The sequence below is a fragment of the Somniosus microcephalus genome, chromosome 12 (genome assembly GCF_052327205.1).
Source record: "Somniosus microcephalus isolate GS21.2 chromosome 12, FLI_Smic_1.0, whole genome shotgun sequence".
Classification (NCBI taxonomy): domain Eukaryota; kingdom Metazoa; phylum Chordata; class Chondrichthyes; order Squaliformes; family Somniosidae; genus Somniosus; species Somniosus microcephalus.
Genome location: NC_140998.1, coordinates 24,608,457 through 24,620,744, shown reverse-complemented (window position 1 = coordinate 24,620,744; position 12,288 = coordinate 24,608,457). Strand labels below are relative to the sequence as shown.

General features: G+C 45.8%; 1 protein-coding gene across 1 annotated transcript in view; it reads right to left on the bottom strand.

Moving 5' to 3' along the window:
- snw1 (SNW domain containing 1) overlaps positions 1-12,288 on the bottom strand; it is a 33,153-nt gene that overhangs the window by 14,380 nt on the left and 6,485 nt on the right. The window contains exons 2-5 of the mRNA XM_086002657.1: positions 7,057-7,210; positions 4,421-4,582; positions 3,981-4,076; positions 2,453-2,559 (exon numbers count right to left, since the gene is read on the bottom strand). Of these exons, the coding sequence (XP_085858783.1) occupies positions 2,453-2,559; positions 3,981-4,076; positions 4,421-4,582; positions 7,057-7,210 (519 nt within the window). The remainder of the gene's footprint in view (positions 1-2,452; positions 2,560-3,980; positions 4,077-4,420; positions 4,583-7,056; positions 7,211-12,288) is intronic.

The following is a 12,288-nucleotide window of genomic DNA, read 5'->3' as shown; positions in this document are numbered from 1 at the left end:
GGGGGCCGAGGTTATGATCTGAAATTGTTGAACTCGATATTGAGTCCGGAAGGCTGTAAAGTGCCTAATCGGAAGATGAGGTGCTGTTCCTCAAGCTTACACTGAGCTTCCGTGGAACAATGCAAGAACCCAAGTACAGTGAGGTCTGAGTGGGAATGGAGCAGTGAATTAAAATGACAGGCGACCAGAAGCTCGGGGTCATCCTTACGGACTGAACGGAGGTGTTCACTAAGACCGCCTACTTCCACCTCTGTAACATCGCCCGACTCCGCTCCTGCCTCAGTTCATCTGCTACTGAAACCCTCATCCATGCCTTTGTTACCTCTAGGCGTGACTATTGCAATGCACTCTTGGCTGGCCTCCCACCTTCCACCAGCCATAAACTTGAGCTCCAAATCTCTGCTGCCTGTATCTTAACTTGCATCAAGTCCCATTCACCCCTGTGTTCGCTGAACTACCTTAGCTCCTGGTACAGCACCGCCTCAATTTTTAAATTCTCATCTTTGTTTCTGGATCCCTCCATGGCCTTGCCCCTCCCCATCTCTGTAACTTCCTCCGGCCTTACAACCCTTCAAGATCTCTGCACTCCTCCAATTCTGGCCTCTTGTGCATCCCCGATTTTAATCGCTCCAACATTGGCAGCCGTGCCTTCCGCTGTCACGGCTCTAAGCTCTTGAATTCCCTCCCTAAACCGCTCCTCCTTTAAGACACTCCTTAAAGCCTAGCTCTTTCACCAAGGTTTTGGTCATCTGTCCTAATATCTCATGTGGCTAAGTGTCAAATTTTGTTTGATAACACTCCCGTGAAGCATCTTGAGACATTTTACTACATTAAAGGCGTTATATAAATTCAAGTTGTTGCCATCGAGTCTATGGATTAACTGTGGGGAACGTGGATTGTCTTCATTGCAACAAATAAAAAGTAACATTCCACACTACACTTGGCCTTTGGCACTCAAGTACAGAACAATACACTGTAAAAGTGGTCAGACTATTCTGACACGAGGTTTAACATATGCCAAATCTCCCCTTTATTCATCGAGAGTGCAGCCCTTCTGTAGTGCTAAACATTTGTACAACTAACCTGATCTAATTTAGACATGAACTAAAATTATTGCCCCTTCCTTAGTGGGGAATATAGACCTGCAGCCGCTCCACAGCTTGCATCTTACAACAATGTGACAGGTGCAGCGTATGGAGTTAAAACTTTGTGAGACACGCGGGATAGATTCAAGATCCTTCGGACCACATTTGTGCAAGGTTCTGGAAGCACCTTGTTTCTATTCTGCTGGTGGACCAGTGGTTTCTGTTAGGACCAGTTGTACAGAGTCTTGGTCAGGCCCCATCTGGAGTTCTGCATTCAGTTTTAGGCACAACATCTCAGGAAAGATACATCCATCTTGGAGGAGGTACAGTGTAGATTCATCAGAATGATGCCAGGGCGTAAAGAGTTAAGTTAGGAGGACAGGTTGCATAAATGCAGCTCGTGTTCAGAGGGCTGATCTAATAGAGGATTTTAAAATGATAAAGGGATTCCATAGGGCTGATACAGAAAAAACTATTTAATCTGGTGGGGGAATCCAGAACAAGGGTATAATAAAATTAGACCTAGGCCACTTAGGAATGGAATCAGGACTTGGGTAGTGGAAGTCTGGAACTTGTTCCCCCAAAAAGCTGTGGATGTTAGAGGCCAAGTGAAATTTTCAAGACTGTGATCAAAAGAGTTTTATTAGGTAAAAAAGCATCAAGGGATTGGGAACAAAGATGGAGTTGAGGTATAGATCAACCACAATCTACTTTAATGGAGAAACAGGCTTGAGGGGCTAAATGGACTACTCTTGTTCCTAAATTCCTACCATTTCTGCAAAGTTAATTTTGTAAAAAAAAAGTTATTGGTGGAATGGGAATCAGATATTCCCCCCTCCGCCAGCCTAAGCTGTATCGTGTGTAAAATCATTATACTAAACTGATCAAAACTTTACGCAGGCAGGCAAGAGTGTCCTTTTCCGAATCAGCCAATGGCCCCAGATTAAAGAAAAATTACATCTCATCTTTAGGTATTTTTGCAACATACATCCCCTATCCGAGAGAGTGGGCAGCTGATCTGATGTCAGGCCTGTGCCATTGTTTCAGAGCCAACACAAGCACGGTCAACAATAAACGGTCGAACATTTGGAGCAACAGTGGCTGCTGCCATCAGTCTGACATCACAGGAGGAATCCATCTGCCGGATTTAGCCCATTCCCTTTGAAAGGGAAACACTCTCAAGCTTGCACTCTACCACCTTCTGATAGCTGAGCCGAGCGGAGCTCACCACATGGGGCAACTGTGCAATCAGACACTGTATCCAAGCACTACATACTAGACTGCACTGATTACTAGGACACTGCACTCATTTTAGAAGCCAATCTAGACATCCAAAACATGAATACTGCTCAAGTGACTCTTCTAACCTGATGTACTGTGCAGGGGCTAGTTTCTCAGCTGCCCGAACAGGCATGGCTGCTGCAACCTTCTGTGAAACTTGTTTTTCAAGAGCTGAACGTGTCTTTTCGGTCAACTGCAATGAAAATAAAGAGAATTTAGCAGGTTAGTACGCATTTCCCTACCTCCAGGTTTTATATGGTCAATGTTCCAAACAATTCTACCTCTAATCTTCATTTTCAAGGACGAATGGGCCGTTTTACCCAAGGCAATGTCAACTGTCAAACTGCATTAGTCTTAAAACTGAGGTGTTAGAAACATGTCACAGAACATATGAGGCTGCCTATTCCCAATGGATAGAGCGTAATCCTATCCTCAATTAAGGAGATTTTCTTCCGACTGTACTAACATTTCAGGTTTTGCTTCCAACAGCACATACATATACTATCTACTGCAGCACAGGATTAGCAGCGACGGTGAAGAGAAAAGTATTTATGCTGATGTTAAAAGCCTTTTTTCCTCCAATTCTCTCATCGCACAGTTGTCAGCTGTGGCTCAGTTGGTAGCACCCTCGCTTCTGATCCCATTCCAGAGGCTCGAGCAGAAAAATCTAGGCTGACACTCCAGGGCAGTGCTGAGGGAGTGCTGCACTGTCGGAGGTGCCGTCTTTCGGATGAGACGTTAAACCGAGGGCCCCGTCTGCTCTCTCAGGTGGACATAAAAGATCCCGCGGCACTATTTCGGAGAAGGGCAGGGGCGTTCTCCCTGGCGTCCTGGCCAATATGTATGCCTCAATCAACATCACCAAATCGCACACAGCCAAGTCCCACATACAGAAATTGACAAAAATGATCAGTTAAATCGGTTTGGTGGAGTTGGGCAAGGAAGGGAATATCTCTACAATAGCAAAATACTGCGGATGCTGGAAATCTGAAATAACAACAGAAAATGCTGGAAACACTCAGCAGGCCAGGCAGCATCCGTGCAGGGAGAAACAGAGTTAACGTTTCAGGTCTGTGACCCTTCATCAGAACTGGAAAAAAGTTAAGAGAATATCTCTACTCCTCTTCAAAAAGCGCCATGGGATCTGTAATTCTACCCGACTATTGGAGCAGGCAGACTTGGCCTGGCTTTAACATCTCATCCAAAAGAAGCACCTCCAACAAGGTAGCACTCTCTCAGTACTGATAAGCCTCAATTATTCACTATTAACTATGGTTATAAACCCAGAAGTCTTTCTTCCAAATCCATCACCATCTTGTATGAAAAAACCCCACTGTATATTCATTAATTAACACAGGCAATTTACCAGTGCCCTGTTAGAAATGTCATGAGTACAGAAAACTCACCGCAAATTCCAACGTTTTTCAACAGTTTGATGAACACGCCTCCTTTACAATGCACAAAGTAATGGTTTGGACAGAAAACCATTGGCCCACCTGACTCACCTTTCCAAACCTCCCATCAGCTTCCTCACCATTTCACAATAATATCGCTCAAACCAGTAACGCACCGCGTGCCAATACATATATACCAACAGAGTTATAAATAACGTACCTCCTTTATGCATTCTTCATCGGGTCTCTGCAGTTCTGGATCATCTTCATTGATGACTTCTTTAGGAATCAGATCTGTAAACTTGCTGTATATCACCTGGATAGGAAAAAAAAAGACCCAAACATTGATTTTCAAATATATATTAAAAAAAAAACATGCAACATGTTAATTCGAGTTTGCCTCAGAACTGCACAGCAAACGTTCTAATGAAAAGGTAGATTCACCCCCACCCCACCACCATTCACAACACTGGTACAAGTTAAAGAAATGATATTTGGGACAGCATGAGAATCAGAGCGCTGGAGCATTAATTCACAAAATCACCAAGTCCTAGGATGGCACTCCAAGCTTGCAATTCTACTGCTGGAAATAGAAGACAGGGCAATTTAACAGGTCAGTCGAGAAGAAGTGGACTGGCGTTGGGATACATGTTGCAGTACCTTTTCTTTCGAATGTCCTTGCCTAGCAACAGCGTCAAATTTGATCTTTCCTTCTGCATCCACCTGAACCGCCAGGGCATTGGACGTTTTTTTCTTGCGGCCCATTTCCAATGGAAACTGTGCCATGTGGACCTCTGGGAATGCACCTCCATCACCAAAATCCTGGAGAAACAAAAACAGACCAAATCATTACCAAGAGTTGAAGAACCCAAAGTCACATTCAGAACCTCTGCAGGGGCCAAGTCATATTGCCCATTTGAATTCTATGCAATATAGTCAGTATTACTGATTGTCCAGTTTAGGGGGGGGAAGAAAATCACATTAATCTTTGTAAAATACTATAGTAACAGCACACAGAAAAGGTTTGTTTAGAAAGTTAACTGGTGCTAGATTCACAGGCATCAATTGTTACAGGTTCTCATAATTATACATTTGGTCCAAGTCCTCACATTCTTCAAGAGGGCAAACTGTTAGACATTTTAAGGCACGATTACTCCAGCTTTTTAGCGAGTGACCCAATGCAGCCTCTGCATACTGCTCTCCTGTGTTTATGTACTGACTGCTGCCCCCAGCCTCCTGTAGCTTTGTTGGGAGGCTTATTTGGAAAATGAGGATACATTTCCCTGCAAATGGCCCTGAATTGGCAGAGGCAACACTATATTTCTCGTTGCGTGTAAAAACAAAACTCTGCTGTTTAAGCAATATATAAAAAGTTCATCCGATTCTAGGCAGGAACAGGGAGCCGAGTCAGCCTCTTATGATGCTGCTTTGTGATCAGACGCAAGCGTGACACTGCGTTCAACCTGCTTAGTGAGTTTAGGAGGATCAGGGCGCTCAAAGTGATGCTGCAGGTCAGGAGACCCAGGGTCTCTGCTGCATTCAGAACAATGCAAACCAGTAGGTATTTGGCAGTGCTGGCAAATGCACAGGGCCTGCACCTATAAACTAGAGCAGAAAATTTTTGTTCAGCCTCATAATGCCGAGCACTGATTTTCTCACGGTCACTCCCACAAGACCTGCTGCAGTATTTGAGATATTTATTTTTCTCAACGACATCGCCCACACACACCGCTGAGACCCGATGGGCTCCGGGTTCAGACCCACAGATACATGGAGCAGTAGCTCTGCTGAAGTCCACAGAGGAGGGGGAAGTGGGCTGCAAGTAACCCTTCAGTCATATTCCGAATACCATTAAACCGCATTAGCAAACGTTAACCAAACTGCAGTACTGCCCAGATTGTCAGTACAACGGTAGTGAATGGGCAGCGTTTCAGCAGAACTTTACTGCAACAACAGGGTTGAAGGCAAGCCCAAGACCACAGCGCAATCTTTGACAGCACTTTCCAAACCCGCGACCTTTATCACCTGGAAGGACAAGGGCAGCAGGCACATGGGAACACCCCCAACTCAAAGTTCCCCTCCAAGTCACGCTCCATCCTGACTTGGAATTATATCGCCGGTCCTTCATCGACATTGGATCAAAATCCTGGATCTCCCTCCCTAACAGCACCGTGGGAGTACTTTTACCACACATACACGCAGCGGTTCAAGGTGGCAGCTCACCACCACCTTCTTGAGGGCAATTAGGAATGGGCAATAAATGCTGGCCTTGCCAGCGATGCCCACATCCCAGGAACGAATAAAAAAAAGAGGTGCTGATTATCAGTGCTGATTCTACACAAAGGACTTCTAGTTTTGTACTTTTACACTATCAGTTACAGGAAACTTTGGTTTATCCAGAGGTTGTATGTCCGGAAACCTCGATCTAACGGCAGAAATCAGCAGCCGTTTTGGTTAGGTTTTTTTTCTTCCCCTAGCATTTTTTTTAAAATAAAACAGTCAGGCTCTGGAAAGTGTCTCTGTAGCTTAGCAACAGCTTCAGAGACGCTTCCAAGGTACGGGGCCGAGTGTTTGCAAGCTGTTGCTAAGCAACAGTGTTTGTTGTCAGATACGGAGATGAAAACCTCCGTATCCTTCAACATTAGTGCTGGTCTATCCGGAAGTTTTGATAGATCGGCAGCAGCTCGGTCCAGTCGGTGCCAGATATCGCGAAGTTTCCTGTACCCAAATTGCTATAAATAAGACCCAGCTTTGGGCAAAGGTAAAAACTAAAATACTGCAATAAAATGCAGGAAACCCACAACGGGTCTGTCGGCATCTACTCTGATAAAGAGTCTACACCGGAAGTGTTAATGCCTTGCCTCTTCAGACGCTGACAAACTTGCCGTGCATTTCCTGTTATTTGTTATGTGCTGTCACATGACTGCCTAGTGCGCACGGGCAGTTAACCTCAAAACATGAATGGCAGATGTGTCCACTAAAGCATTTGAAATAAACATGCTATTTGATGTTTATTCCCACCCACCCCCTCAGTGATAAGTTGTGGCAGTTCTTTGAAAAAACTGGAACATCTGGAATTTATTGAGAGATATTCAGTCTCTGCCGGGGTAGATGGGAGTGCTAAAGATACAGATGTGGATAAAGATGTACTTTCTTCACACTAAGTATACCTTCATATGAATTCACAATACCAAGTGCTGTGGCTCAACATTTAGTTATAGCATGTGACAGATCAATCGAGTGACACAGAATAAATTACAAGAGATTTGCTCATGCCACGACTTTGCAGATGTTACCTCCAAGGAGCGAGGAACCCATCCCTTTCTGTACCCATACGGTGGAGGTTCTCTCCGCGATGCCACTAAAGCAGTCTGTCTAACTCTTTGGGACCGAGCCTTTTCCTCAGCTTCCAGCTGGTCCTGGGACAGCTGCGTCGGTGCGGGCAGAAAACTTGAAAGCAAGAAAAAAAGATTTACATTATTTTAACCCTTCCATTCGACAGGAGCAAGGCAAAGATACCCTGGCGTCTCCACAATCACTAAAGTGGAACCACGACCGGTACAGAGGCACAGTTAGCCATGATTGATAGAGGGTACAGCCAAGCAAGATCTGATGGACTTGGGTTGTTTTCACAAAGAACACACTCTTTTTCAGACCAGAGACAAGGTGTAGCAGAGCGACAGGCAGGTCTGGGGCACAAGACGGCACCAACCTTGCAAGAAAGCCACTACTGCAGGTCACCTGAAAGATTTCAGCAGGAGCTCATTCCTGGAACGATTTCAACCCTGTGAACGTCCTGTACTGTAGAACAACTAGTACAAGTTACTCAGAACAGCGATTTATCACATTTTCAACATCAATAAATCGAGTAAGATTGCTTCTCACCATAACAAAAAATGAAATCCGAGTATTAAAATTGGCCACGTCTTTGGTGAGCATTTAGATGGCTTTGTAAACCAATCCTAGATAAGACATACTTTTCCACAAAACAGACGTACGAGACACAATCCAGTTGACGGTATAGTCGCAACAGACTGACATTCTTTCCTCTTGTCTAAGTTTCTATTCTTTGGCAATCCTAGCGGGTTCAAACTCGTTAACCCCCTGCATGCACACGGATCGCCACAGTTTGCGCTCTTCGATGGGTTCCTCACTGGCCTCCCATGTTCCACCTGCCATAAACTTGAGGTTACCCAAAGCTCTGCTGACCACGTCCCAAGTCGCACCAAGTTCCGTTCACCCGTCACCCCTATGCTCGCTGACTTACATTGTCTCCCAGTTAAGCAACACTTTTGATTTTAAAATTCTCATGTTTGTTTTAAAATCCCTCCATGGCCTCGCCCCTCCCTATCACTAATCTCCTCCAGCCCTACAACCCTCAGCGATAAATATCTGTGCCCCTCTAATTATGGCCTCTTGAGCATCTCCGATTCCAATCGCTCCACCATTGGCCCCAAGCTCTGACCAAGGCTTCTTTGGCAGCACCTCCCAAACCCGCGACCTCTACCACCGAGAAGAACAAGGGCAGCAGGCGCATGGGAACACCACCACCTCCAAGTCACACACCATCCTGACTTAGAAGTATATCGCGATCCTTCATCGTCGCTGGTTCAAAATCCTGGAACTCCCTCCCTAACAACTGCGGGAGTACCTTCACCGCACGGACTGCAGCAGTTCAAGAAGGAGGCTCACCACCCACCACCTTCTCAAGGGAAACTAGGGGTGGGCAATAAATGCTGGCCTGGCCAGCGACGCCCACATCCCATGAACAAATACAAAAAAAAACAGAAAATGACCCGTTTATCCCTACTCTATGTTTTTTGTCCGTTAACTAAACCTCTATCCATGCTAATACAGAAAGCGACAAAGGGACGCGAAGAAAATATTAAGAGCTGCAAATTAGGAACATGAAAAAAACTTGCAAGCAATTAAAGGTCAACAGTAAAAGCTTTTAGAAATATATTAAGAGTATGAGAGTGGCTAATGGTCCATTAAAGACACATGCAGGTGATACTGTAATAGACAAGGTCAGGCAGATTTATTAAATTAGTACTTTGTACCCATTTTCACAGTAGAGGCAGAGAATAAAATACCAAAGATAAAAATGAAACTAAAAATAAATCAAGGGGAGCAACTTGTTGTATTCAATACAAATAACAAAATGGTAATGGAGTAAATAATGGAACTTAAAATAGATAAATCTCCAAGACCTGATGGTTTGATGACCTGATGTAAACTCCCCAACCCATATTCACGACCACCCCCTTTTGACCTAGCCATCTCTCGTGGCCTCGCTTCTCCCATCGTGTCAATCGCAGAGAAGGCCATCTCTGACCACTTCCTCGTATCGCTCTCCACCCACTTCCTCCCCCACACCAACCCTACTTCCTTCTGTGTCCGCCCCTGGAAAAAAACTCTCCCAAATCTCTTACAACTGTACTTACAAAACCCCAACTGTCCAGCCTCTGGCCCTCCATTCACCAGGACATTTCTGCAGCTACCGATCTGCTCAACCACACCCTCACCTCCACCTTTGATGCCCTAGTCCCCATTAAAACCATTACTCTCTCTCACCCTGCCCGCTCCCCTGGTTCGGCTCTCATCTTCGCTCCCTCAGGTCCAAGGGACGGAGACTTAAACGCATATGGCGGACAAATGGTTTAGCCATTCACCGCCAGATCTGGCTGGACCACAAAGCACTATCGGGTCCTGCTCTCGTCTGCCAAAACTGCTCACTATTCCAGAATCATTCTGGAATGCAAAGATAAACCCCGGCTTCTATTCTCTACTGCTAACCATCTTCTTAAACCCCTCTACCCGGTCTCCTCCACCCTCACCTCCGACAACAAGTGTGAGGAGCTCATGGACTTCTATGTTTCCAAGATTGAGACCATCTGTTCAACTGCCTTTGCTACTTCCCTTCCTTCCCCTAGCCCACCGGGACAAACTTCCTCTAAGGTTCCCCCCCCGGTCCTAGCCATGAACTCACATCTTTCTCCAGTTTCTCTCGGATCCTCCCTCATGGCCTCTTCGTGTTCATCTTGTCTAGGAGACTCACTTCATGCTCTCTCGACCCTATTCCCACCAAACTACTGACCACCCAACTTCCTTTTCTGGCTCTCATGTTAGCTGACATTGTAAACGGTTCTCTCTCCTCAGGTACTGCTCCCCCCTTCCTCAAATCTGCCGTCATCACCCCTCTCCTCAAAAAAAACAACCCTTGACCCCTCCGGCCTTGCAAACCACCACCCCATCTCCAACCTCCCTTTCCTCTCCAAAGTCCTTGAACGTGTTGTTGCCTCCCAAATCCGTGCCCATCTTTCCCGCAAATCCGTGTTTGAATCCCTCCAATCAGGTTTCCGACCTCGCCACAGTACCGAAACGGCTCTCATCAAAGTCACAAATGACATCCTTTGTGACTGTGACAAAGGTCACAAACTATCCCTTCTCATCCTTCTTGACTTGTCTGCAGCCTTTGACACGGTTGGCCACTCTATCCTCTTCCCACGCCTCTCCACCGTCGTCCAGCTGGGTGGGACCGCACTCGCCTGGTTCCATTCTTATCTATCTAAGGCTCAGAAGGCTGAGGGGGGACCTGATTGAGGTGTACAAAATGATGAGGGGCACAGATAGGGTAGATAAAGAGGAACTTTTCCCCTTAGTAGGGGGGTCAATAACAAGGGGGCATAGATTCAGGGTAAGGGGCAGGAGATTTAGAGGGGATTTGAGGAGGAACTTTTTCACCCAGAGGGTGGTTGGAATCTGGAACTCACTGCCTGAAAGGGTGGTAGAGGCAGGAACCCTCACAACATTCAAGAAGCATTTGGATGAGCACTTGAAATGCCATTGCATACAAGGCTACGGACCAAGTGCTGGAAAATGGGATTAGACTGGACAGGGATTGATGGACGGCGCAGACACGATGGGCCAAAGGGCCTCTTTCTGTGCTGTATAACTATGACTCTATGACTAATCGTAGCCAGAGAATCACTTGCAATGGCTTCTCTTCCCGTTCCTGCATCATTACCTCTGGTGTCTCCCAATGATCTATCCTTGGCCTCCTATTTCTCATCTACATGTTGCCCCTTGGTGACATCATCCGAAAACAGTGTCAGTTTCCACATGTACGCTGACAACATCCAGCTCTACCTCATCACCACTTCTCTCGAACCCTCCAAGGATAGATCCTTGGGGGACACCAGAGGTAATGATGCGGGAGCGGGAAGAGAAGCCACTGCAGGTGATTCTCTGGCTACGATTAGATAGATAGGCATATAAATAGTAAAAGGGTAGTAAGAGGAGGGGTGGGGCAGATTAGGGACCAAAAAGGAGACCTATGCATGGAGGCAGAGGGTATGGCTGAGGTGCTAAATGAATACTTTGCATCTGTCTTCACCAAGGACGAGGATGCTGCCATAGACAGTGAAGGCGGAGGTAGTGGAGATACTTGATAGGATAAAAATTGATAAAGAGGAGGTATTAGAAAGGCTGATTGTACTTAAGGTAGATAAATCACCAGGAGCAGATGGGATGCATTCTAGGATGCTGAAGGAATTGAGGGAGTGAGGGAGGAAGTCAGAGGTACTGGCCATAATATTCCAATCCTCCATAGATACAGGGGTGGTGCCAGAGGACTGGAAAATTGCAAATGTTACACCATTGATCAAAAAAGGGTGTAAAGATAAACCCAGCAACTACAGGCCAGTCAGTTTGACCTCGGTAGTGGGGAAGCTTTTAGAAACAGTAATCAGGGACAAAATTAAGTCACTTGGATAGGTGTGGATTAATTAAGGAAAGCCAGCACAGATTTGTTAAAGGCAAATCGTGTTTAACTAACTTGATTGAGTTCTTTGATGAGGTAACAGAGAAGGTTGATGAAGGTAATGCGGCTGATGTAGTGTACAGGAAACTTTTTGGTATCCGGCACCGACGTGTTGCCGGTTGATCAAAAATTCCGGATGACAGAGAGGATTATCTACCGAGGCTATTTTTAAAAAAGAAAAAAAATCAAGAAATGTGCAGTATACAGTAATTGGGTACTCACCTACAGAATGTTGTGTTAAATGGATGGTGAAAGATGCTTAAGTACAGTACTGCCAATTGAGGGTAATGCAATGCAATGACTACCAGCAGCGTGGGAGACACACAGTACCCCTGTAAAATGGCGGATCAGAAGAGACTACCGGCAGCGCGGGAGAGTCAGACTCCTGTTACAGGGGTATTGAGGTGTTCCGACTTCCGACAGCGCCAAGAAGCCGAGTAGTGACAGTTTGGAGAACTACCCCCACTGACTAACTCGGCCACCGCGGGAGACTCGGACTCGGCAACATTGCCGGTTATTGAGGTGTTGTTTTCGGAGTGAGAATTTTGCCGGTTAATAGAGAATACCGAATATTTAGGTGCCGTTTGAACAAGAGTTTCCTGTACATAGATTTCCAAAAGGCGTTCGTCAAAGTGCCACATAATAGGCTTGCCAGCAAAGTTGAAGCCCATGGAATAAAAGGGACAGTGGCAGCATGGATACGGAA